This window comes from Anolis sagrei, chromosome 1 (assembly GCF_037176765.1).
Source record: "Anolis sagrei isolate rAnoSag1 chromosome 1, rAnoSag1.mat, whole genome shotgun sequence".
In the NCBI taxonomy this organism is placed as follows: domain Eukaryota; kingdom Metazoa; phylum Chordata; class Lepidosauria; order Squamata; family Dactyloidae; genus Anolis; species Anolis sagrei.
This window is the reverse complement of record NC_090021.1, coordinates 39,754,110-39,780,583: the sequence shown is the minus strand read 5'-3', so window position 1 is coordinate 39,780,583 and position 26,474 is coordinate 39,754,110. Positions and strand designations below refer to the sequence as shown.

Below are 26,474 nucleotides of genomic sequence, written 5' to 3'. Positions count from 1 at the left end.
TATATTTGTGTGTATGTGTATATATGTGTGTTTGCATATATATGTATGTGGTTTTAAACATGTGTTGTACTGTTTTTTTGTTGTTTTTTTGGCTTTTTATGTCTCCTCTGCTGTGTTTTTCAGTGTTTTTATGAGTGATGGTCGCTCGTTGGCCTGATAGGTGTATTGTGTCCAATTCGCTCAGTAGTTTTTGAGTTATGTTAATCCCACGAAAGAACATTACATTTTTATTTATATAGATTTCCGCTCCTTTCATGTCGCCTGCCATTTCTTCCCTGTTGCTGACCATGGCATATATTCTGTATCAGAAACTAGAGTTGATGTGGTCTATCTATTGCAATTTTCTGAATCGGCACCCCAAACTGAATCTAAAGTTGACCAAAAGCTAATGCGTAGACCTTTGGGTAGTAACATGAGGCCTTTGATCTCTGATATTGTTGTTTTTAAATTGTTTTTAAATTGTGTTAGGTTTTAGCCGGTTCTTGTAAGCCGCTCCACGCCCCAGGGGAGTGGCAGCATATAAATTTGAATTATAAATAAATCATAGAATCAAAGAGTTGGAAGAGACCTAATGGGTCATCCAGTCCAACCCCCTGCCAAGAAACAGGAATATTGCATTCAAATCACTCCTGACAGATGGCCATCCAGCCTCTGTTTAAAAGCTTCCAAAGAAGGAGCCTCCACCACACTCCGGGGCAGAGAGTTCCACTGCTGAACGGCTCTCACAGTCAGGAAGTTCTTCCTCATGTTCAGATGAAATGTCCTCTCTTGTAGTTTGAAGCCATTGTTTCGCATCCTAGTCTCCAGGGAAGCAGAAAACAAGCTTGCTCCCTCCTCCCTGTGGCTTCTTCTCACATATTTATAAATAAATAAATGTTGAAGAGTGGTCCCTGATCAAAGTGCTCCCTGGTCAAAAAAGCTTGTGAACCACTGATCTACACACTGTAGAATGAATGCATGTTTAGAATCATAGAGTTGGAAGAGACCTCATGGGCCATCCAGTCCAACCCCCTGCCAAGAAGCAGGAATATTGCATTCAAAGCACCCCAGACAGATGGCCATCCAGCCTCTGTTTAAAAGCTTCCAAAGAAGGAGCCTCCACCACACTCCGGGGCAGAGAGTTCCACTACTGAACGGCTTTCACAGTTAGGGAGTTCTTCCTAATGTTTAGATGGAATCTCCTCTCTTGTAGTTTGAAGCCATTGTTCCGCATCCTAGTCTCCAGGGAAGCAGAAAACAAGCCTGCTCCCTCCTCCCTATGACTTCCTCTCACGTATTTATACATAGCTATCAGGTCTCCTCTCAGCCTTCTCTTCTTCAGGCTAAACATGCCCGGCTCTTTAAGCCGCTCCTCATAGGGCTTGTTCTCCAGACCCTTGATCATTTTAGTCGCCCTCCTGTGGACCCATTCCAGCTTGTCCATATCTCTCTTCAATTGTGGTGCCCAGAATTGGACACAATATTCCAGGTGTGGCTTAACCAAGGAACCCCTTTAAGGGCCATAAAATCCTGAGATCTTTAGGTTTACAAGTTCTTTCGCCTTCTCTGCAAAAGAGTGGTGATTCCTTAACACTCTACAACTCCCAGGATCCCATAACAACGAGCCATGGCAGTCAAAGAAAGCAATGGAGGACAGTTCCAGAAAGCACAGGCCTGGGCTGTCAGGCTTTGCAGGTGAGCTAGGAGGCGGGGCTTCCACTGGGGAGGCCCCGCCCCCTTCCTGCCAAGTCTTACATCCGGGTCCTTGCATCGCCGGAAGATCCGGGTCACGGCGAGCGAGTGAGTGAGTGAGGCGGAAGTCGAGACGTGGCCGCCTAGCTGAGGAGCAGCGCTAGCACTCTGAGGGGGGCGAGGCAGGCGATGGCGGCCGCGGCGGCGCTGAGCTCGGAGCGGCTGGAGGTTTCTATAGACGGCCTCACGCTCAGCCCGGACTCGGAGGAGGCTCCCCGCGGGGCCCAGGCCCAGCCCAGGAGGCCGCTGCCGGCTCTGGTGGCGGGCGACGGGGAGGAGGTCGAGGAGCAGGGGGAGGAGGAGGCTCCAGCCGAGGAAGAGCCGGAGCGGGAGGCCTGCGAGGAGGAGGAAGAGGACGAGGAGGAGGAGGAGTGCGGAGACCGCGGGGCGCGGAGCCTGGAGCGGTGCTGGGGCTTCGGCCTGGAGGAGCTCTACGGCCTGGCGCTGCGCTTCTTCAAAGGTGAGCCCTTCCCACAAGGAAGGAAGGAAGGAAGGAAGGAAGGCGCCTTAGGCAGGCATGGGCCAACTTGGGCCCTCCAGGTGTTTTGGGCTTCAACTCCCACCATTCCTAACAGCCTCAGGCCCCTTCCTTTCCCCCCTCAGCCGCTTAAGCGGCTGAGGGGGGAAAGGAAAGGGCCTGAGGCTGTTAGGAATGGTGGGAGTTGAAGCCCAAAACACCTGGAGGGCCCAAGTTGGCCCATGCCTGCCATAGGTCCTCATGAGACTGGCAAAACCAACATTTGGCAGAGAAGCCTGGAGAGTTTGCAATTTTACCGCTCCCATCATTCCAAATCATTGAGCCATTGAATGTCATTGATGTCATTGTCAAGCAGCGCTATTTCTACAGCTTAGAACAGTGGTTCTCAACCTTCCTAATGCCGCGACCCCTTAGTACAGGTCCTCATGTTGTGGTGACCCCCAACCATAACGTTATTTTCGTTGCTACTTCATAACTGTCGTTTTGCTACCGTTATGAACCGTAATGTAAATATCTGATCTGGAGAACAAGCCCTATGGTCTGGAGAACAAGCCCTATGAGGAGCGGCTAAAGGAGCTGGGCATGTTTAGCCTGAAGAAGAGAAGGCTGAGAGGGGATATGATAGCCATGTATAAATATGTGAGAGGAAGCCACAGGGAGGAGGGAGCAAGCTTGTTTTCTGCTTCCCTGGAGACTAGGACGCGGAACAATGGCTTCAAACTACAAGAGAGGAGATTCCATCTGAACATGAGGAAGAACTTCCTGACTGTGAGAGCCGTTCAGCAGTGGAACTCTCTGCCCCGGAGTGTGGTGGAGGCTCCTTCTTTGGAAGCTTTTAAACAGAGGCTGGATGGCCATCTGTCAGGGGTGATTTGAATGCAATATTCCTGCTTCTTGGCAGGGGGTTGGACTGGATGGCCCATGAGGTCTCTTCCAACTCTTTGATTCTATGATTCTATGATATGCAGGGTGTATATTCAGTCACTGTACCAAATTTGGCACAAATACCCAATATGCCCAAATTAGAATACTGGTAGGGTTGGGGGTGATTGATTTTGACATTTGGTAATGCGGGAGTTGCTGGGATTTATAGTTCACCTAAAATCAGAGAGCCTTCTGAACTCCACCAATGATGAAATTGAATCAAACTTGGCACACAGAATTCCCATGACCAAGAGAAAACACTGAGAAGGTCTGGTGGACGTTGTCCTTGAGTTTTTGGAGTTGTAGTTCACCTACATCCAGAGAACACTGTGGATCCAAGCAATGATGGATCTGGATCAATGTATTGTCGAAGGCTTTCATGACCGGAATCACTGGGTTGTTGTAGGTTTTTCCGGGCTATATGGCCATGTTCTGGAGGCATTTTCTCCTAAAGAGAAACCTACAACAAACCAGATCTGGATCAAACTTGGCACAAATACTCAATATGCCCAAATGTGAACACTACTAAAGTTTGGAGAAAATAGACCTTGCCATTTGGGAGTTGTAATTGTTGGGATTTATAGTTCACCCACAATGAAATAGTATTCTGAACCCCACCAACGATAGAATTGGACCAAACTTTCCACACAGAATCCCCATGACCAACAGAAAATACTATGTTTTCTGATGGTCTTTGGCGACCCCTCTGGCACCCCCTCGCGCCCCCCCCCCCCCCAAGGGTCCCGAGCCCCAGGTTGAGAAACACTGGCTTAGAAGCACTCACAAAATTTATTATTATTTATTTATTTCATGCATTTATACCCCGCCCTTCTCCCCCCGAAGAGAGACTCAGGGCAGCCTCATACAAGCATCATATGATGCTATCAATATATAAACAATCGAAAAATTACTTTTAAAACATTAAAAATCATTAAAAACACATTATATGATAAATTAAACATGCCAATTAAAACCAAATCTAAGTCAGGTAAATCCAAAGTTGCAAATATCTTAGGTTTTCTTTCCAATTGCCGCTGTCCACTAATCGAACGCCTGGTCCCAGAGCTAAGTCTTCAGTTGTCTTCTAAAGGACAGGAGGGAGGTGGCCAATCTGATCTCCTTAGGGAGAGAGTTCCACAGACGAGGGGCCACTGCCTAGAAGGCCCTGTCTCTCGTCCGCACCAACCGCGTTTACAAAAGTGGTGGGATTGAGAGCAGGGCCTCTCCTGACGATCTTAAGCTTCATGATGGTTTGTAACAGGAGATATGTTCGGACAGGTAATCTGGATGCGTAGAAAACCCCATGCATTTCATGGAGGTACTATAATTATCAGGCACCTTGAAGGCACATACACACAAAAGGCCCTTCCACACAGAATATCAAGACAGAAAATCCCACAATATCTGCATTGAACTGGGTTATCTTGAGTCCATGCTGCCATAATTGAGCCTGGAACCCCAGGTTTCAGCAGTGGCCAGGGGAGCTTTTACACAATTGAAACTTGTGTACCAGTTGCTTTGGGAAGCCAGACTTGGCCATGATGGTCCACGCTCTTGTTACCTCACGAATAGATTACTGCCTTTAAAGACTGTGGGGTTGCTTTTAAAGACTGTTTGGTAGCGTCAAGTGGTTCAACGGGTGACAGCCAGATTCCTCACTGGAGCACACAACCCTCCCTCCTATTTCAGCTCCACTTTCTGCCAGTCTGCAACCAGGCACAATTCAAAGTGCTGACTTTAGCCTATAAAGGCCAAACGGTTCCAGCCCAGTTTGCCTGTCCGAACATATCTTCTCCATGAGCCAGATAGGAGGTTAAGATCATCAGGGGAGGCCCTGCTCTTGGTCTCGCCTCCTTCGCAGGTGCACTTGATGGGGCTTCCTCAGCTATGGAACTCCCTCCTGAGTGAAATCAGATCAACCCCTCCCTCCTAACCTTCAGGAAAAAGCTAAAGTGGGACCAAGCTTTCCGTCAGTAACAATTTGAATGGCCTCTGATTATGGTATTGGACTGCATTATTTTAAATATGTCATTTTAATGTTTGATATGTTTTAAGCAATGGTTTTAATGTATATGTTTTATTTTATTTATGTGTATTCACATTGGCATCAAATTGCTGTCTATATTCGCTCTGAGTCCCCTAAAGAGTGAGAAGGGTGGGGTATAAATACAGAAAATAAATATAATCCAGTTCAAAGCAGATACTGTTGGATTTTATTCAAGTGTGTGGAAGGGCCAAAAGGATGGGGTAGAAATCTGAGAGATTACCTCTCCCTGCTCCCTTGTGTCCCTAAATGTCACATAATTCAGACTGAAGCCTTTTCTGCCACCCACAGCTCTATTATGGTTGAAAATAGGCTTATATCTAGAAACATTCATGCAAGAAAGAAAGAGAAAGAAAGCTCACAATTCTGCTCCCATGTTATTATTTCCCTTCCTTTCTGTGATAGTTATGTGCTACCTCTGTGTACAGTTTTGAGATGAGGAAAAGGAAGAGGGTCCCTTCCCTTTGAGACTCCCTCTCTACGGAAATTAGAAGAGCCTCTTCACTCCTCTCCTTTAAGAAACATCTAAAAACCTATTTTTGCACACTGGCCTGCGGAGAGGAAGATGATTAGCCTATCACTGGTTCCACCTGACTGACAATGCTATCAAGAATTATCTTAAAAACTTATAGGAGAGCCACATTTTTATATTTTGATACTTTATATTGTATACAGATTTTAACTGCTGAATGTGTTAGTTAGGAGGCCTGGTTGATTATGTGTTTGGCTAAGGTTGTTTGGTTTGGTGATTTTAAATTTTTTAAATTAAAAAATTAATTTTTTTAATTTTAACTTTTTGTTCTGTTTGTTTATTCTGTTATTTGCACATGGCATTGAATGTTTGACATTTCATTTTATTTTTGGAAGTCACCCTTAGTCCTCTAGGGGAGAAGGGAACAGAATATAATAATAATAATAATAATAATAATAATAATAATAATAATGTGGAAATGTTTCTGCTTGCAAGGTAGTGAGATGTGTAATCTGCAGAAATGGTACTGAGAAGGTTAATATATGTGTCTGGACAGGAAATGTGGCTCAGGTGAACTAGAGGTGCACCTCTAGTTTCTTTGCAGACAGTCTTTTGAAACCAGGCTTCATGTGCAGAGTGTTGCCTAGAAACAAAAAAAAGTTACAGGTGAAAGATGTGATTCAGCTTTGCAAAAAGGTGGCAGGCATAGGTCTTCATGGAACTCATTTGCAGACCTGCCCTTTTAATGTAAACAGTTGTTTGCTCGGAAACTGTGCCATAAGGGAAGCTGACTCTATATGATCTTGACACATCAGTTTATCCAGGACATTCACACATGCTTTTATGTAAAATTGGGAGGGGGGGATATATAAATAAGTATAGAATTACTTCTTGTTGATTGCTTGTCTAGATTCTTCCCTGGTTTCAACCAATTGTGTGTGTGGTAAATATAGTGACCTTTTTACAGATATTAGTACTGCCATGAGCTTAAACTGCATTTATTATACCAATGAGCCACTTGATATTTTCACAAAAAGAGTCTGCCACTTGCTCCATCCTAGTAGGCCGTGAATGAAATAAAACCAAACAGAGTCACTTACTTCACATAGAGCTTGTTAGTGTAATGGATGGACAGGAAAAGAGGCTAGCAAAATACCCAGCACATCTCACACTTTGTTTTGTTTTAAGAACTTTGGTATTGCGTGTTTCAAACAAGATGAACTCAAGTTATGTGCCAATTAAAGATCAAGTAAAACACCAGAGTACAAAATATCGAATAGTACATTGTTGCTGTAGACCCATTTCTGATTATTGCATATTTTTAGCACTACAGCCACTTACACGGGATATTACAGATGTTTCTTCATGTTATTGTGGCTTTTTAGTGATACTTGTGGTTTATTCACTTCACAATAGATATTGATATTGTTAATAAAGTGCATCTTTGTCTTCTAAAAAATAAACCAAGAATGGCCTTTTCTAGTAGGATGAAGTGCCACGTCTTTTATAGAGTGGTTAGTGTGTATTATTTTTCAAAGAGAGCTACAAAAGAAAGATCAGCTGGTCTCTTTCTGAAGTGGCCTGATATTTGGAAATATTACGCGCTAGAGCAGGTGTGTCCAAACTTTTAAAACTGAGGGCCAGTTCACAGTCCCTCAGCCTGTTGGAAGATCAGATGATAGTTTGGAAAAAAATGAATGCATTCCTATACACAATGTATATGTCTTATTTGTCATGCAAAAAAAACTGCATTAGAGAACAAAACAATATATGAAAAGAAAAACAAATATATAAACCCAATTTTCCTAGTTCCAACAGACCTCACAACTTCTGAGGATGCTTGCCATAGATGCAGGCGAAACGTCAGGAGAGAATGCCTCTAGAACATGGCCATATAGCCTGAAAAAACCTACAACAACCCAAAAGAAAAATAGTTTTAACCAATGTAAACGTATCAGTTGTTCAATAGGAAGTGTGGGCCTATTTTTGGCTGATGAGAGTCAAATGAATAAAAATTCTTGTTGTTGTGTGCCTTCAAGTTGTTTCAGACAGTGGCATATGCTGCGCCAGTGTCTGGTGTAGTCTCCTTCTCTAGAAATTTGTCAGCAGAGGTGACATGGCCGTCAGTCAGGAGGGCTTTGATTGGCTGACTCTCCTCTTTCCTTTCCAAGGGATGAGCTGCAGTGAAGGGCAGCCTTTTTGGAAAATGTGGAGACAAAGTCAGGGCGGAGAAGGGAGGAAAACCAGGCAGGTGCTCACCTTTCCCAGTCATGCAGCAGCAACAGAAACAATGGTGGTAGCAGCAGCAAGCACCCGGGGCAAGCAGGGAGCTTTCCTTTGCAAAGAAATTTTAAAAAGTTGCAGGGAGAGAGAAAGAGAGTCATTTTTTTCCGCATCCCATTGGAATGGGATGCCCGAGGCTGAGGCCACCCGAGGAGAACGTGACACTTAATTGGGGTGAAGGGATGCATGAGGCCGCTGTCTCCCTTTCTCTCCTCCCAAGGCACCAGCCTCTTCTGGGTCCTTGATCCCCAAGAAGGAAGGGAGGAAGGAAGTCAAGGAAGGAAGGAAGCAAGGGAGGGAGGCCTGGAGAGAGAGGGCCGGTGAAAATTTGAATAGGGGCCACAATTGACAACACCCCCCTCCCCCAAGCCGGACTTTGGACATGAATTTTCCATGTCGTGTTCTCTATTCTGCCTTGCTACATAGTGTTGATCTTCAATGCACTTAAACCATTCATCTTGACTTGGAAGTAAACTCCACAGAGATTAGTAGTGCTTATCAAACACATGTATTTAAGGTAGTCCTTTCCAAAATGATGTGTGTTTTACTTCTTGCGTATATCTGTAAAATGTTATATTTATTTAATCTGGACTTTGTGTATTTTGCTGATGACCAGATCACGACACAAGGGGTTAACAAGTCTCTTCCTTAGTGTTCATAATTTTGACATCACTAACTACTGCCAGGCCTCTACATTCACTAGAGTTGGGGGCATAGGATCTCTGTGGAAGTGGAAAACAATGAATAAAGAAATTGCTATTTGCTTACCTGGGTGAACACTTCTTTAGGAATTTCTAGGTCTTCCAGCATGACTCTGTGGTTGACTTTTTCTGGAAGCTAATCATAGCAGCATATTGGAGAACCTAGAAATTCCCAGAGAGGTGTTCTCTCTAAAAATTCCTAGATCCTCCAGCATGACCGAAGGAAGCTGACCACTCAATCACACCAGAGGGCTTAGGGATTCTTAGAACATATTCATCAAATCTGCCAAAGTCAAAACTGCAAATGTGGAGGAACAACTGTACACATTGTGTAGCTTGGTGAAGTCAAATAACTACCATTTGTTGTAATTTTTTTGAAGTTATTAAATTCACAGGATGGTGGCATTTAGAATAAAATGTTTCATCATCTTACAGGCTGCTCCCTTGAAAACGTCAGTCTCCCCTAAACTACTTTGTATATTAGAAGTATTAGTAATTGGTTGATTGCTATAGAAGTTCATACATTTCTGGAATGAAGTTATTTCAGCAGCCCATATTCTGCCATTATTGCATACAGTTATGAATGGGAATGATCCTACTAGTTACACTATTCTGACAAGTGCTTTTAAGTAGACTGGGAAGCAGTTTTCTTTGGTTTTATCTTACTCATATAGCCCTATATCTGCTTTGTGTAGCTATCTCAAAATCTTAGTTAAGAAGCTGCCAAGGTAAGGGTTAATAGTTGTAAATAGTGTTCCTCTTATGTTCTGTTAGCAGAAACTGTCATGGAGGAAACTAGTTGGATTCCACCCCATAATTTAAAACTGAGAGGTGTCTGCTCCTAAACCTCTTAGAAAATCTTCACTATTCTTTAACATGTTAATCAGTACAAGTTGGTGTCTGTGCAACATTTACTTACCTTCTGTTTTATAGTTTGGTACACTGTCTCAACAGTCATTGCATTTTTAGTTTGAGCAGAAATCAGATTTACACTCAGTTATTGGTGCCCTAGGATTTTTCTGGCTAAGCACACATACACACACATTAAGCACATACGTAGTCTGTATTGACTACACTAAAAGGATCTACATTACTAGGGATGCTGCCATCCTCCCTCCCAATTCCTCTGGGCCATCTACTAATTTAGCATGACCTAGTTTAGTCCCAATACTAACTGAAATGTTGTGCTGGGTCGAATGAGCTCCCAAGATTTGAGATGGTTTACTTGCTTCTTTCTTTCCTTCCTCCCTCCCTTGACTTCCTTCCTTTTTTCATGAACTTCATGAATGACACTTTGTGGGGACCCCCTTCACATTAATTGAATTCAAGCATGGTATAGCAAATTGCAACATGGATGCCTCCTCTCCTGAAGTCACAGAAAAATACTGTTTGCCAACCCTCTTATTCATCTCAGAAGCAAGCCCTCAAGTGTCTGAGTCTCATGGCTCTTAGTGAACGGCTTCCTTTTGTCATTGATTCCATCTTGTTGTTTCTCCTCCTTTGGGCATCTTTTTGGTTGAAAGCAGACTTGAATGCTCTGACCTTTTGCAAAGAGGCAAAATTTCAGCCTGAGGTTTTCAAATGTGTAAATTCTGAAGATGGTCATATAGGTCACATTAAAAAAAAAGCTTTGATCACTTAGCATGCCCAAGGGGCCATCAAAGAAGAGAGTCATGGAATCATAGAGTTGGAAGAGACCTCATGGGCCATCCAGTCCAACCCCTGCCAAGAAGCAGGACAATTGCATTCAGAGCACCCCCAACAGATGGCCATCCAGCCTCTGTTTAAAAGCCTCCAAAGAAGGAGCCTCCGCCACACTCCGGGGCCAAGGGTTCCACTGCTGAACAGCTCTCACAGTCAGGAAGTTCTTCCTAATGTTCGGATGAAATCTCCTTAGTTTTCTCTTGATCCTACATTTGACGTAATGTGGTCATTCAAAATCTCATTTTACTCTCCTATTAGCTAGTACACTTCAAGTATGAGCCAAGTTAAAGGAACAGTTTGAAGGCTTTGTTGAAACAGGGAAAAACTTTCCATACTGTCTTTCTCTAGTTAAACAAAATACACATAGATGTATAGATCTGCAGCAGCCTAAATACCCCAAATGCACCAGATCTCATCTTATCTTAGAATCTAAACATGGTCAACCCTGGTTATATAGGAGACCATCAGTGAATTCTAGATGCTATAGGCTCTAGAGCAGGCATGGGCAAACTTCGGCCCTCCAAGTGCTTTGGGTTTCAACTCCCACAATTCCTTAGTCATGGAAACCCCTTGGGTAGGTCATACACTCTCAGCCTCAGAGGACGATAGTGCCAACTCCTCCATGCAAACAAGTCTTGCCAAGAAAACCCAATCATAGTTTCACTTTAGAGTTGCTATAAATCTGAAACAACTTGAATAGTACAGCCTCTACAACTTCTTCCCAGCTCGAAATATGAAAAAGACCCTCTGCTATTTCCAACATCTTAAAATTATTAGTACTTTAAAGCATCCATATGATTTCACTGTTATAATATAAAACAAAATTCCTGGTGCTAATTTTTTTCAATAAGAGAAAATTGGAGCATTATTTTTGGACTTGTTTTGCAATCTATTGCTATAAACACTGACCTGTGTATAATTTCAGACTTCTGTGAATGTGCTACAAGTGTCATTAATAAACTCATCCAAACCAGTACTTTTCTATCATGTTTACTGGATCAGCAGCTGCATCATAGCTTCCCTGGAGCAGACTTTAAAATGTCAGTACTTGAATTGCAAATAAGTTTTTCTTCTGTAGTTAAGTTTGCTTCTGATATTTAGGATGAAGCCTTTTTGGACTGGACTAATAATCATGGAGCATGGAAATTTTAATGGGTGTCATCTCTCTTCTGTTACTTATCAGAAATGCTAAATAAAAATTATGAAATATGAAATTTATCATTATTTACTTTCTGGGCAGCTTTTAATAAAACTCTTTCAGTCCTTTCCAATGCTGCCGGTTTAGAGCTCATGTTTCAGTCATATATGTGAATAATTCATTAAGAAGCTGTTTAATAATTGAAAGCAAAAGCCATTTATTTGCTTCAGTAACATTTTTGGTTATTTTCTTATTTAAATCGCTTTCTACGATCTGTATGTAAAAAAATATGAATAAATAATGTCTGCGCAAACATGTATCCTAGCAGAAGAATCAAAAATAGGCTTAATGTACTGGAAATCATAAAAAGGTAGGCAGATGTCTGTATATAGAACAAACAAATAAAAACTGGCACTGCTCTAGAAAGCTCTCTGTGCACTTTTAGCTTTGCCATTACAAAAGGGATCTTTTTTGTTATCTTCTTTCTCTCACATTATATTTTTATCATATTACTTTTGTCTGCTTCTATCCACTCTATTATATTTTCATTCTAACCTTTCTCCAGGTAACTCATAGTGGCACACTTTATCTCCCTGCATCCTCATTTTTATTTTTATTTCTGGATACCTTTGCATTGTCAGCATAATGCACTGTAGAAGTAATGTGACACCATTTTAATTGTCTTGGGTGAATTCTATTGGATCATGGGAAATGTAGTTTTAAAAGTTCTTTAGGCTTCTTTGCAAAAGAGTGCTGATTTTTCACCAAAGTGAAAAGATTCCATAGCATTGCCAACAAACTGCATTAATTCTACAATGTAGAAGCACCCCCTGAGTGAAGCTGAGAGATCGTGATCAGCTAGCAGATACCTAACTGTTTCATAGCAAAGTAGAACCATGTCTCTCTGTTCTTTTTCTACACTCAAACCATAGTTTAATTATTTTTGTCTCCCTAAACTTGATTTTACTTTATCATGATTGGCATACGGTCAGGGCAGATATTCTGTGTACTGAAATCTTTGGTGATTCTTGAACACTTTGGTGAACGAAGTAGGTGTAGCAATAAAAATGTCCATCGGCATTTTCTGTGTGTTTATTTGGAAATAGACCTCGGTGAGCTCAGTGTCATTCAAAAATAAGTTTGCCAAAGATTGGACTCCTAGTCTCTTCTATTTATGTATAAGACAGAATGCTGTATCAGGGATGGAGTACTTGTGATCTTCCAGATGTTTAAATTGAATTTTTGTCATGCATGGTCTCCATTGGCTGAAACAGGTGACAGTTAAAGAGTGCAGTTCCATTTGAAGGACCTCAGGCTCCTCTCTCTGAGGAAGAAAATAAGTCTATCCAAGTATAGCTCAGCTAACAAAGTGGATGTGTTTCTGAGCATTCCTTCACTCACACAGAATTTGGTACCAGGGGCTGAAGCAACATGGGGAAAAAGGAATAGGCACTTTTATCATAAATGAAGAAGAGCAATTCAACATTTTTCTGCCAACGTTTTATTCAGAACTAAAAATATGCCCACGTGGAATGAAGCAGCCAGATCAAGAAAAGTGTGCATAAGTAAATGAAAGCATTTGAACCTTTTAGAAACTACTTTACTTAAAGCCCTCTTTTAATATGTACCAAGGCATGGCTTTTGTTAAAACACCTTCCCCTTTTTGTATGATTTCCATTTTGGTATCCAATCTTGGAAAACTTTAACAGGCTGCTGGTGGCTGGGGAATCGGGCTTATCTGGTTTCCTCTTTTTTCTCTGTTTTGCTGTTCACTCATGCTTAGTTTTACACAGGCCCCTTCCACACTTTTCAAAACAGAAAAGCTACATCATCTGCTTTGAACTGGATGATATGAGTCTACACTGCCATATAATCCAGTTCAAAGCAGATAGTCTGGATTTTATATGGCAGTGTAGAAGTGACCAAAGTCTGTTGTGATCACTCATTTTTTTCATCTTAAGCTTTCCTGCATGGTTTACTGGAGGATAGTTGCTGCAACCTAAAACAGAAAATACATGTTTTTACCTCCATTCTGCATTTTGTTCCCAGTTCAGTGGGTCCTTGGTATGGACCGGGGTGGTCCATGCTTTGGTCACCTCTAGAATGGATTACTGCAATGCGCTCTACGTGGGGCTGCCCTTGAAGACGGCTCGGAAACTTCAATTGGTCCAGCGGGCGGCAGCCAGGATGCTAACCAGGGCTCATTATCAAGAGAGGTCTACCCCTCTGTTTAAGGAGCTCCACTGGCTGCCATTTATTTTCCGAGCCCAATTCAAGGTGCAGGTGCTCACCTACAAAGCCCTGAACGGTTTGGGACCACCCTACCTGCATGACCGCATCTCCATCTACGAACCCACACGCTCGCTCCGGTCATCTGGGGAGGCCCTGCTCGTGATCCCACCCACGTCGCAAGCGCGCTTGGTGGGGACACGGGACAGGGCCTTCTCTGTGGCGGCCCCCCGACTCTGGAATGCCCTTCCAAAAGATCTTCGACAGGCCCCTACTTTAGCAGTTTTCAGAAGGAACCTAAAAACTTGGCTGTTCCGATGTGCCTTCTCAGATTAGGAATCCCCCATCCCAAGTCCTAGAAGCACTTTAGTACAATCAATATTACTGCACACCGCACTATATAATCCTACGTTCCTCCTGCCATTTCAGCACTTTTAACCCTGTACCCCATTGCGCCGGCCGGCCCAGTTTTAAAGTGTCTTGATGTATTGTCATTGTTGCTGTTATTTTGCTTAATTATTTTGATTTGCTTTGTTTATTGTTGTGTTATGTTCTACTGTACTGTGTTCTGAGGCTTCGGCCTGTGTAAGCCGCATCGAGTCCTTCGGGAGATGCTAGCGGGGTACAAATAAAGTTAATAATAATAATAATAATAATAATAATAATAATAATAATTGGTATCCATTGGAGTTTGGTTCCAGGACCTCTGTGGGTGCCCCATGGTAAAATGGTGTCACATATATAAAACGGCAAATTTAAGTTTTACTTCTTGGATTTTTACAAAATATTTTCAAAATATATTACAAAATATTTTCAAGCTGTGGATAACTAAAAATCTGTGGGTATGGATGGCTAAATGTACTCTAGAAACCTTCTAGCTGGATAGTGGATGAGGAAGAAAACAGGAGTTAGGTGGGTGTAAAGAAACTTCATAAAAAAGAAAAGGGAACTTTATTGTCAGAGACTTTGTCAACTGATTTAGCCTTGTATTCCTATTCATGACAATTAGTCACTACTGTTCAGAAAATATTTCTGATGATAAATAAAGAGATGTTTTTCCATAACTCATTTGTCTATGAAATGGTGACAAGAGGTGCATACTGGCTCGGTGGTTTCAATTATATGTTTTAACAATGTCATCATTTATCTTCTTCAGAAAAAGATGGCAAAGCATTTCATCCAACATACGAAGAGAAACTCCGACTTGTAGCATTGCATAAACAGGTTCTGCTGGGACCATACAATCCAGACACTTGCCCTGAAGTTGGATTCTTCGATGTGCTGGGAAATGATAGAAGGTAAAATGAATCTTCTTTTTTATTTTGGAACTGTTGATCATATAGACTATTTCATCCCATGTAATCATGGTACAATTAGTTTTACAAGGTCTTTAGCCTTCTCTTCCAAAGAGTGCTGATGCCTCTCAAAGCTACAAATCCCAGGATTCTATAGCATTGACTCATGGCAGTTAAAGTAGTGTCAAACTGCATTAATCGACACTTTTGATGCACCTATAGTATCTGAAACGTTCTTTGTATGGTCAGTATCATGCATATCCCCTTTAGAGTCTGGAATGAGCACACCATACTACTGATGTGAAAACTACTAATTTGTTGTTTCATCATGGAAATCCCAGCCACTGTGAGATGCTGTTAGTATTTGTCTCTTTATGTTGTGTTCTCTTTCATTTGCTTAAATTGAGATTCTTTAGTTTTGAAATCCTTTGTAATAGCCCCATACTTGCTGCTGCTGCTGCTATTATAATTTATTTTTGCCCTCCCTGATTTTCTGACAGAGTTGAGATTCGAAGCTGCTTATACTTAAAATACATTACAATTAAAAACATACAAAAGCTAAATACTAAAATGGCATTAAATGTGTAGGCTTGTAAACACGTTCTCTCTTTATATGGCTAGCTCAGTAGAAAAATGTTTGCTTATTTCCTCCTTATAGGAAAGAATGGGCTGCCCTTGGAAACATGACAAAACAGGATGCCATGACAGAGTTTGTCAAGCTCTTAAATAAGTGCTGCCAGCTCTTTTCCACATATGTTACTTCCCATAAAATAGAGAGAGAAGAACAGGAGAAAAAAAGGTGAGCAGCCCTAAAAGTGAGATGGGCAGCATGTAATGCACTGTGTCCTGACGGTCTTTAAAGTCCCTTCATTTTTAATTGCTTTTTAAGACTTTTAATGTGAATCTGTTGGATGTGGTGCCATAATTTTTTCCTGTCTTTGGAAACATGCTTTCTTGTTTTGAAAATCTTAGTGTTTCTGGAAAACATGGACATTGGTTGAGGTGGCACGTACATATTTTACTCATACAGGAATCTTATCCAAGTAGGATAACTTTTGCATTCAAACATTCATCTTTTGCATATCTGTTTGATATATTATCTTATTCTGTGTCACAGAACTTGGATTCTTGCTTAAAAATTGAACTGTGTCCTTATGTTTCCTGTCAAATGTGACTCTATGCTTGTACACTGGTGGCATCCTTCACTTACTCTCTTCTGTGGGGAATAGCTTTTTTAACATTTTAATTTTTTTTTTATATGAAGCAAGTGAAGGAATCATGTGGTCTTCGGTTCTACTGGCTAGTGCTACTGGGACCTGCAATCCATTAGTATTTGGAGAACCACATGATTCTAACCCCTGGTGGAAAGAAGTAAATAATAATCATTTTGTGTACAGTATTTCTTTTGGAAGAGATCTCTTAAACCTTCTCTGTGCTACTCGAAATCACCTTCTACTTTACAGTGCAAACCTATTTGTGCTTACCCCAGATTAAGTCCCTCAAAATACAGTCAAAGTACAATTGATTATACTTTGAAGTAGTGACCTATAAAGGCTTTTGTTACAGTATGCCACCACAAATAATATGACTGCTTCTTATTTGATTGCCTTCATTATTAGCATATCCAGAGACAGGTCTGTAGAGAGATGGAGAAATCATCTGTTTCTCAACTGCTAATCAATTATGAAGGACGGACACAGAAAAATCATAGCACAACAAATACTCTGATAAATGTGGCTGTTTCAGGAGGGAAGAGGAAGAACGGAGACAACGTGAAGAGGAAGAACGAGAACGATTGCAAAAAGAAGAAGAAAGGCGAAGGCGAGAAGAGGAAGAGAGGCTGAGACGGGAAGAAGAGGAGAGGCGGAGAATAGAAGAAGAAAGATTCCGCATGGAACAACAGAAGTAAGGCATCACCTGTACATGAGTAAATACTGCAGCCACTTTTCTCCTATACTATTATATTTCAGAAGGAAAGGCTGGATATTTTATATCTTTGGGTTGCTGTGAGTTTTCTGGGCTATATGGCCATGTTCCAGAAACACTCTCTCCTGATGTTTCGCCCACATCTATGGCAGGCATCCTCAGAGATTGTAAGGTATATTGGAAACTAGACAAGGGAGGTTTATATATCTGTGGAATGTCCAGGGTGGGAGAAAGAACTCTTGTCTGTTGGAGGCAAGTGTGAATGTTGCAATTGGCCACCTAGATAAGCATTTAATGGCCTTGCAGCTTCAAAACCTGGCTGGTTGCTGCCTGGGAGACTCCTTTGTTGAGAGTTGTTTAGCTAGCCCTGATTGTTTCTTGTCTGGTATCCCCTCCCCCCTTTTAGAGTGTTTCTCTTTATTTACTGTCCTGATTTTAGAGAGTTTTTAAAAAAATACTGGTAGCCAGATTTTGTTCGTTTTCATGGTTTCCTCCTTTCTGTTGAAACTGTCCACATGCTTATGGATTTCAGTGGCTTCTCTGTGTAGTCTAACATGGTGGTTGTTAGAGTGGTCAGCATTTCTGTGTTCTCAAATAATATGCTGTGTCTAAGTTGGTTCATCAAGTGCTCTGCTATGGCTGACTTCTCTAGTTGAGTTAATCTGCAGTGCCTTTCATGTTCCTCGATTCATGTTTGGCCATACAGCCTGGAAAACTCACAGCAACCCTGTGATTTCAGCCATGAAAGCCTTCGACAACACATTGTATATCTTTATTATTATAGCAAGCTTGTTGGTTTAGGGGCAATTAGGTTGCTATATTTGATGCCAGCTGATGGTCTCAAATGCCTACAGAGTAATTCAGAGGTGTCCTCAGATGCCTGAAGCATAATTTATCAAGGCAATTTGTTCTTCATCTAGGCAACAGATAATGGCAGCACTGAACTCCCAGACAGCTGTTCAGTTCCAACAATATGCTGCCCAGCAGTATCCGGGCAACTATGAGCAACAGCAGATCCTAATTCGTCAGCTCCAGGAACAACACTATCAACAGTACATGCAACAACTTTATCAGGTCCAGCTTGCACAACAACAGGTATAACCCACTCTGTTGTCAAGGCAGCTATTGGGAAGATAGATGCTCAGTTTTCAGCTCAGGCATCAGTAACAGAACAAGCCTGTATTGCAGTCTGTCATGAAGAGAAGGGTAAAAACATGTCTCTATATTAACATTCTTTTTTGTTAAACAAATCCCCTGTTTTTCTGTCTTTCATCCTTTCACAAGGAATTAAGAATATAAGTTAAAATGTCTGTATGTGCTAATTTGGCTAAGTGTTATTCTAAAATCTTCTACCTCCTACAGAGCTTCTTTTCTGTTCCTTTGCCCAATCCATGGAGATACATAATTTAATATTAATATTTGCTGTAAATACTGAAAGTCAAATTGTGGCGGTTATTAGAGACTCTGATTCAAATCCTCATTTAGCCATAAAACCGCATTAGGTTTTATGTAGATTCTGATATGCTGCCCGCCTATAATATTTATTTCATATGTAATTCCTGTTTCATTGTCTTTATGTCCTGTATGTCCCTTATGTCCCGTCTTTCATTGTCCTTATGTCCTGTATTTATTTGTAGGCAGCTTTGCAAAAACAGCAGGAAGCAGCAGCCACAGCAGGAGCTTCAGTTACTTCCATGTCAAAGGCCAACTCTGCGGTCACAGGAGAAATCCCATCAGTAAATGGACAAGCTAGTCCTCACACAGAGAGCCCAGAAAAAGACCTGGAAACAGATACTGTAGAAGAAGCATTAGAGAATGGACCAAAAGGTATGAGCAAACATTCCTGAACAAGATGATGATGGAAAACTGCTTGCATGTTGATACTGACTGGACTCTTTATTGGCTGTTTCTTCTGCCGTGGATAACAACTAGAATTCACTTCACTTCACTTTATTTCTTAATTAGTCGCTCTCCACCAAGGTGCTCCGAGCGACTTACAATTTAAAATAGCATTTACACAATATAAAAACATTCAACACAAAAACATACAACAGTGACTATTTGACAAATTAGATCTGATCACTTTACTTAAATGCACATTCCTTTTTGCTAGATCAAACCCTTAAACTGTTTTCTCTTCTATGTGAATCTGTAGTTATCTGGTGCTTAACTTTTTAGAGTAGGGAGTGAAATGATGCCTCCCCATGAAGTCTTCCTATACATCCTTTGCATTTTTCCCAGGACTATTTTAATGCTAACTTCTCCTTGCTGGAGGCTTGGGCAGTGAGGTTGGATCCCAATAAAATTCAGGCACTTCAAGTTTAGATGAAGATCACAAAGTTGGTTCATGTCCTCACTGCCAGGATTTTACGCCTCAGACCAGGCAGAATTGGGACTTGTGTCTTAAGGTGCCTTGTTGGCTGCCACCAAGCTGGGAAGAACAGGCTTCTTAAACAGCCTAATCTAATAAGTATCAATGGTATTGGTCTGGCATGCCACAGCAGTTGGTTTCTTCTCCTATATCTTTTAGCCTTCGGTAAAGGCTGTTCTTAAGACACCTTTCATATCCTCTCCTCTTTATCTCTTGCCTGTCCTTAGATTGTGGGATATGTCAGCATCACCCATGGAACTGAGGATTTAGCAGCCCTAAGAGTGGGTGTCCACCCTCAGGACCAATATACAGCACCCTTCCTGCCTATATCGTCAGTTCCATGGATACAGCTGCCAAAACGTTTACGTAAGAATCTTCCAAATGATGTGCTGCACATGTGCAGATAACTCCATTTGTATGAGTTCACAGATGACCACTTGAAAAATTACAATGAGAAGTATGAAACATGTTCATAATATTTTCAGAAAGCTTAGGGTGATCTTCCAGTCATTTTCAGTTTGTAATAGAAGATCAGGCAGAGTGGCCCCTTGATGTTGCATGGTATGCTTTACAGTGAAATGTCCTTAGGGTTGAAGTCTGTCATAAGCAGAAAGAAAAGAAAGCTCTAGAGGGAAAAAAGAAGTAGTAGTCTTTCCATTTGCTTCTAGTTTAAGGTAATACACTATTACTCTTAAACCAGTCCTGATCTGACTTAAAACCTGGGGAATTTTTGAAGCATCAGCATTTTTTCCTGTGGGTCTCATTGAAAATGGCAACACAGGCAGTCCATGAGTAAATGTAAATGTATATTATTGTTGTTTTAAATTGTTATTTTATGATGTTTTATACTTATTATCGATCTATTTGGATTCTTGTTTACATTATTTTAATATGTTGTAAGCTGCTTTGAGTCCCGTGAGGAAGAAAAGCGAGATATAAATAAAGATTTATTATATTATTATTATGATACGAGAGGAAATTTACCCTTCGGAAGGGAAATTCACTCCTGTAAAACTTATCATGGGAAAAAGTGTTTTCACTGAAGCTTTAGCACCAATCCTAGTTTCCAGGGCAACCCAAAATTTTCAAATTCCAACTGTCATATGGACAGAAAGTGAGGCGAAATCTTCTGAACAGACAGCAAAACAAGCAATACAGAAATGTTAACCTTCCCTATTCCTAAAAATGGGACCTGGAGTTACACTTTAAAAATGTGCCTGTTCCAATTTAAATGACAATTCAGCTTAAGAACAAACCATTTGTTCATAACCCCAGGGACTACCTGTAAATGTTTTTAGAAGAGAGATTTCTGCATTGTTGGGGGTTTCTTCTTGTTTCTTAGTCTGTACACCAAGACTGATTGTATGTCCAGATATAAATTGCTGAGCTTGTGCACTTTCTTTGCCCTGTCTTCCTTTCTAGAATCTGTTCCAGTCATAGCAGCACCCTCCATGTGGACGAGGCCGCAGATATCAGACTTCAAGGAGAAGATTCGCCAGGATGCAGACTCTGTGATCACAGTTGGCAGAGGAGAAGTAGTGACAGTTCGTGTACCAACACATGAAGAAGGCTCTTATCTCTTCTGGGAGTTTGCTACAGACAATTATGACATTGGTTTTGGGGTATATTTTGAATGGACAGACTCCCCTAATACAGCAGTCAGTGTACACGTCAGTGAATCCAGCGAGGATGAGGATGAAGATGAAGGTATCTTATTACAAACACATTGCAGTAGTTAGAGACATGAAAAAGCTATCGCTTGCAAATAATCTCCATTATATCTCATAGGAACACAAGAAGCTGCCTAATGCTGCATCAGACTAATAGCAGCTTTTCAGGAATGCAGGCAGAATTCTGTATTTTTTCTGCCTGGAAATCCATAGTGTTCTGAGATAGTCTCCCATCTGAGTGTTACCCAGGTCTGGCCCATCCAGAATCAGACAAGATTGCCTATGCCATGGTGTGGTTGGGGCAAGAGCCAAGGAGGAACTGACAGATGTCCAGTTTGGAAAGTTGGTTCCAATATGGCAGCTGGGAAATAGGAGACGGTGTACAATGTTGCAGGCTAGTCATTTGAATTTTCAAATGGGAGTCATGCAAGTTGGTTTGGAAATAATTGAATTTGAAAACCCTCTTTATGACTATTGCTGTCAGTGGTCTTATACAGCCTTGTCTTGAACAACGTTCCATGATAATGCTGTCTGTCTTGTCACAGTGCCTTTCATGATCCCTGGAAATTTCAAATTTGATAAGGAGTGTCAGGAGTGACTTGAGAAACTGCAAGTTGCTTCTGGTGTGAGAGAATTGACTGTCTGCAAAGATGTTGTCTAGGAGACGCTGGGATGTTTGATGTTTACCATGCTTGTGGGAGGCTTCTCTCATGTCTGTGGATTGGGAGCTGGAACTGACAAAGGGAGCTCAGTTCGCTGTCCCCGAATTCGAACCACTGACCTATCAGTCAGCAGTCCTGCCAGCACAAGGCTTTAACCCATTCCGCTACCGCGGGTTCCTTATAGAAATGAAGCTTAGTCAGACTGTAGATTGCTTTATGTTTGATGTTTAATGGTTAAGGAAAAAACTGCTGCATTATAGAACCATTGCTCAGATATTTATCTTCCACTGTCAGTGACGAATTTTATTGTTTCTATATAGTGAATTTTAAATCTTTGATTAGGAGAAATGTTCCTTGTAATGTGGAAGGAAAGAACCTTCCTGGATGCTAAGATACTTTCAACCTTTGCTAATTGCAGTTTGAGGTTAGAAGCTTATTAATGCCATTCGTTGCAAGGTCTAATTGAGTTGCAATCTTCAATGGCATTCCATTGCCTCCAATTTACCAAATTTGTTGTATCATAATCTTTCATTGTTTCTTGTTAACCGCTGTCAAGTAAAAATCTATGGTGACTTTATGAACAAGAGTCCTCTGAGTCACCCTGTTCAGGCCTTGCAGACTCAGGGCGGTGGCTTCTTTGAATCTGTCCACTGTAACATGGTCTTCCTCTTTCCTTATTGCCTTCTGCCTCCCCAGGCATCATTCCCTTTTCTAATGGGCCATGTCTTATTATGATATGGTCAAAATAGAGCAGTCTCAGTTTAATCAACTTGACTTCTAGGGAGACCTCAGGCTCTTGCTCTTGGACTCACTTATTTGTCTTGTAGACCTCTTTCCCAGCACAATTTCTTAATGGGAAATTGTGTGATATGTTTTCAGTTGCATTTGGTGTGGCAGCAAAAGGCACAGCTTTTATTTTTGCAGAATCTGTTAAGAATACCTTATTGTTACAATTATGTCAGTCCCCTCCATGTCACTGAGGATCTGTGGTCCCATTGATATCCATGAGTTTAAAAAAGTAATCACTGATATTGTTGAAAAACACAATTTAAAAAACTTTTTTCCAATACTGTTTTTACAAGTCCTCCATGCAACTGCATTACCTCTTAGTAGTTATTTGAAAGAATGCTGAAGACCATAGTCATCTCATTTTACAATTTTCTGGTTATGGAGGAAATCCAGACTTCTAAAGGGAGAAATTACCTGTAAACTAGTAAACCAAAAGTAATTCTGTTCACTCCGGCCAAGTTTGTGACAAGTTTGTTGCTCTTGTCCAATATGTGAATGAAGGGATTAACTTGAGTTTCTTCAGACAAAACCTCGATGTGGTCACCATGGTGTATTCTTTATTTGCAGTAACATTTGGTCATAACTATATTCTGTAAAAGCTCTGGTACAGTTCTTAGACGTTTGTGCTTTGGTTAAATTAAAGTACAATAGAGTTTCACTTATTTGACATTTCTCTTATCCAACACAACTCCCCTTTTCCTTCAGCATTTCCCCTACAATTAAAGGAGCACTCCCCAACTCTCCATTCCAAATATGTAAAAAAGGCAAGGCAAGGGGGATGAGGAGGGAGAAAAAGGAGAAAATAGGCAGGACCACAAATGGAAGCATTCTCCCTCCTTCCCTCTGTGATTTCCACACTCCTCTTCCGCATCCGGCCACTTCCTGCTGGGCCATTATAGCCCTGAGGCGTTGCCTTGCCTTAACCCTTTGAGTCCTATTCTTAGCATTCTAGGTGTCTAGTGCCGCGTCAGACTGGTAACAGTAGGAGAATCCATATTATCCGACATTTTCATTTATCCGAGGTTCTGCCTGCCTGCTTATGTCAGATAAGCGAGACTCTACTGTACTTACATATGTTTTGCTATGCTTCCTGGGAGACTAGTCAGTGCTGATTACAAATAATGGGTTGTGCTCTTTGCCTGAAATCAAGGAAACCTGTCTGTGACTTAATATTTTATTTCTGACTCTTTTTTTCCAGAAAATGCTAACAGTGAAGAGAAAGCCAAAAAGAACGCCAACAAGCCTCAACTAGATGAAATAGTGCCTGTGTATAGACGGGACTGTCATGAAGAAGTGTACGCTGGCAGCCATCAGTACCCAGGGAAAGGAGTCTATCTTCTTAAATTTGACAACTCCTATTCACTATGGAGGTCAAAAACAGTTTACTACAGAGTCTATTATACTAGATAAAAATCTTGTTCTGGTGTCGGAGGCTGGGGTATTGCAGAAGACGTCATGTTGTTTGGGATTTCCGTCACGCATATTGGACCTCTTGACTCTGTTACCCTGCCTGATGTATCTGTATGGTTTTGTGTGTGTCCGTGTTAACATTTGGCACTGGGAATTGGGTTTTCCTCTGCAGCTCAGTGTTAATGCAGTCTGTTGGGGTTAGGATTTCCCCAGTCCTTTCTGGTGACATGGTTGTTGGCCAGATCGTAAGATAAAAGGTTGCACAAGTGGCATATGGTTGACCTTTCGGACCCCTTAAATGCCTAACACACACATAATAAAAAGAGGAAGATGTTTCTTTAATTGGTGGCAGTCCATATGGTGTTGCCTGGCCTATATGCTTTCAACATTTAAAAACAATAAAACCGTTAGTTGTTCATACGAGGGCACCGGCCTTATCTCCGGGGGAGGGTGTCGGATGCAGTCTGCACTGTAGAAAAGCAAGTTTCTTACAACTGTATTTGAATGTCAGATTTTTACACCATTAAACTTGAAACCTTAGTGGAAGCAGTTTAGAAATGAACTTGTCTTGTGTCTATCTCATTGAAAAAGTCATTTGGAGATTCTCTATCCAGACAGCATGCTGCCAGATGAAGAGGGGAAAGTCTGTGTGAGTTTTTGCATCCCCGTGTGCCCTTGGTGGAGGGAGATGGACTCCTCTGAGGCAAATGTGTGTAATTTACATATACATGTATATGTATATATACTCACAAAACACATGCACATCAACAAAATCTCTTGTCCAAAGTCAAACTAGCAAATTAATTTTGGATGACAAGACAGGTATCTATCTTCACTTGAATCCTCTTGTAATCCTAAGACCAAGTTTTGTGCAGGTTTTTGATGTCAGAGGTAGAACATTATTGATTTTGGCATTTGGGTGAAGCTCTGCAATTACGTAATGGGGCTCTCATATTGGAGTGCATTTTTTTTGAAGCACAAGTAGGCTTGAAATTAAAACCAGATCTTTGCCTAGCTTTTGTACTCTTTGGAGACTTTTGTCAGACAGGATGGAGGTAAACCATAGTTTGCACTTTGTGAACTTAAACATAATTAAACCAAATTATGTTGTAGGAGTTCAGGTTGCACTACCGTTATGGATATCACTGCCAGAAAGACACTCATCTTGGTTTGATTCACTTTGCATCCGTATGCCCATTCTCATGCACTTAAATCTTTTCTACGTATATGCACCAGAAGTACAGGCATTCCAAAATAGCACACCAGGTCTCAAGCAAAACTGTAAAATTGCATATTTGCTCATCAGTGATGAAGACAAATGGATTTCCTCTCTCTTTGTAGAAGCATAACCATGTTTGGGTGGAACCATGATTCCAAGAAGCAGGAGGCAGTTCAGGTATTTCAAAAAAGGCTTTAAGTATGTTATGCTTGAGGGATACAATCTTCCCCTGACTTCCATTACAAATTATTTGTTTGCAGTTGAATGTCTATGAGTTAGCTGCAAGTAAATGTGTTTCTACTAGAAATAAGTCTGTTGGAATTCTGGAAGGGGATTTTTTTGTTCGTTTGTTTAATATCTGTACATATATTATACTTTTCATTTTTACATCTTGTAGAGTTCTTTAAAAAATAAGTTTATTTTTCCTGTCTCATTTTATTTTAGCCGTGTGTTGCAAGTTTTTCTAATTAGTGCTGTCCAAGCAACTCTAATAACACTTTCTGTTCTCATGTGTACATAACACAGTATAGAAGCCCATAAAGTTAGAAAGTAGCTTGCTTTTTCAGAGCTGTATCTTAACTTTTAAAGCAATTAAGAGGGAGGCATTAATTCTACTAAATACTTTAGGTTTGTTTTTGTCCATATTAAATTATGATTTAACAGAAATTGTGTTGGGCAGCAGTATATATTTGTAAACAACAGCAGTTTTTGCTCTCAAATCTTGGATATCCAAATTCTAAAAACTGCCTCTGACTGTTGACTAGCTCAAAAAAGTGTGCTTTCAAAATTCCTTGGAATAATATATTTAATCTGAATTAAAAAATGCTGACATGGAACTTCTTGGCTTTTTCTTAAGTTCTACTGGCATTGTTCTGGTTGGAAAATATTTTACGGTATCGGCATGATGTTTAGCTTTATGAAACCAATGTTTATCCCTACTGTTATGTCAATGCCTTTGGGAATTAATAGTTTTTTCAGGAGCTTCTCCACTTTGAAATTTGTACATATTTCTGTGCATGCTGTAAATTAAGCAAAATTGATTTAATCTGCATTGTTTAGCAAATTAGTGGTGTTTGATATCATTTTTTTCCATAATTCAGATTACTTTGTGGAATGTAGAGCTGTATGCAGATAAATTGCTGAGGTGAAGATTCAAAGGAAGTGCTCTGACTAAAGAGGCATTGGGGAGAACAATGTGCGTCAGAAGTCGGTTGAAGGAAGAAGTGTGCAAATTACTCTTTTCTCAGCCACTTCCAAACTAAGTATCAGTTGACAATGGGAATTATAAAATGCAAGAGTTGATAATCTTTTCAGTAGTTTTTGAATAGGGGATGCCTGGCTCAATAGGAGTATGTGTGAAAAAGATCTTAGAATCCTCGTGGATAACAAGTTAAATATGAGCCAAAAATGTGATGCGGCAGCTAAAAA

The 26,474-nt window shown here is 40.9% G+C and overlaps 1 protein-coding gene across 1 annotated transcript; it reads left to right on the top strand.

Annotated features, from left to right (window-relative positions):
• Positions 1 to 1,754: 1,754 nt before the first annotated feature.
• Positions 1,755 to 25,882, top strand: ACBD3 (acyl-CoA binding domain containing 3). Its single transcript, XM_060754172.2, has 8 exons — positions 1,755 to 2,191; positions 14,861 to 15,002; positions 15,658 to 15,798; positions 16,746 to 16,904; positions 17,846 to 18,020; positions 18,563 to 18,752; positions 20,719 to 21,003; positions 23,616 to 25,882. Exons 1-8 carry the CDS (start codon positions 1,861 to 1,863, stop codon positions 23,825 to 23,827), a joined length of 1,635 nt encoding a protein of 544 aa, XP_060610155.2. The 5' UTR covers positions 1,755 to 1,860; the 3' UTR covers positions 23,828 to 25,882.
• The last annotated feature ends 592 nt before the right edge of the window (positions 25,883 to 26,474 follow it).

What these genes read in the sequence shown, in the direction of transcription:
- ACBD3 (XM_060754172.2), top strand. Translation starts at nt 1,861, where the DNA reads ATGGCGGCCGCGGCGGCGCTGAGCTCGGAGCGGCTGGAGGTTTCTATA. An exon ending in GGCGCTGCGCTTCTTCAAAG is followed by an intron (nt 2,192 to 14,860) that starts GTGAGCCCTTCC and finishes TATCTTCTTCAG; the next exon opens with AAAAAGATGGCAAAGCATTT. An exon ending in GAAGAACAGGAGAAAAAAAG is followed by an intron (nt 15,799 to 16,745) that starts GTGAGCAGCCCT and finishes TGGCTGTTTCAG; the next exon opens with GAGGGAAGAGGAAGAACGGA.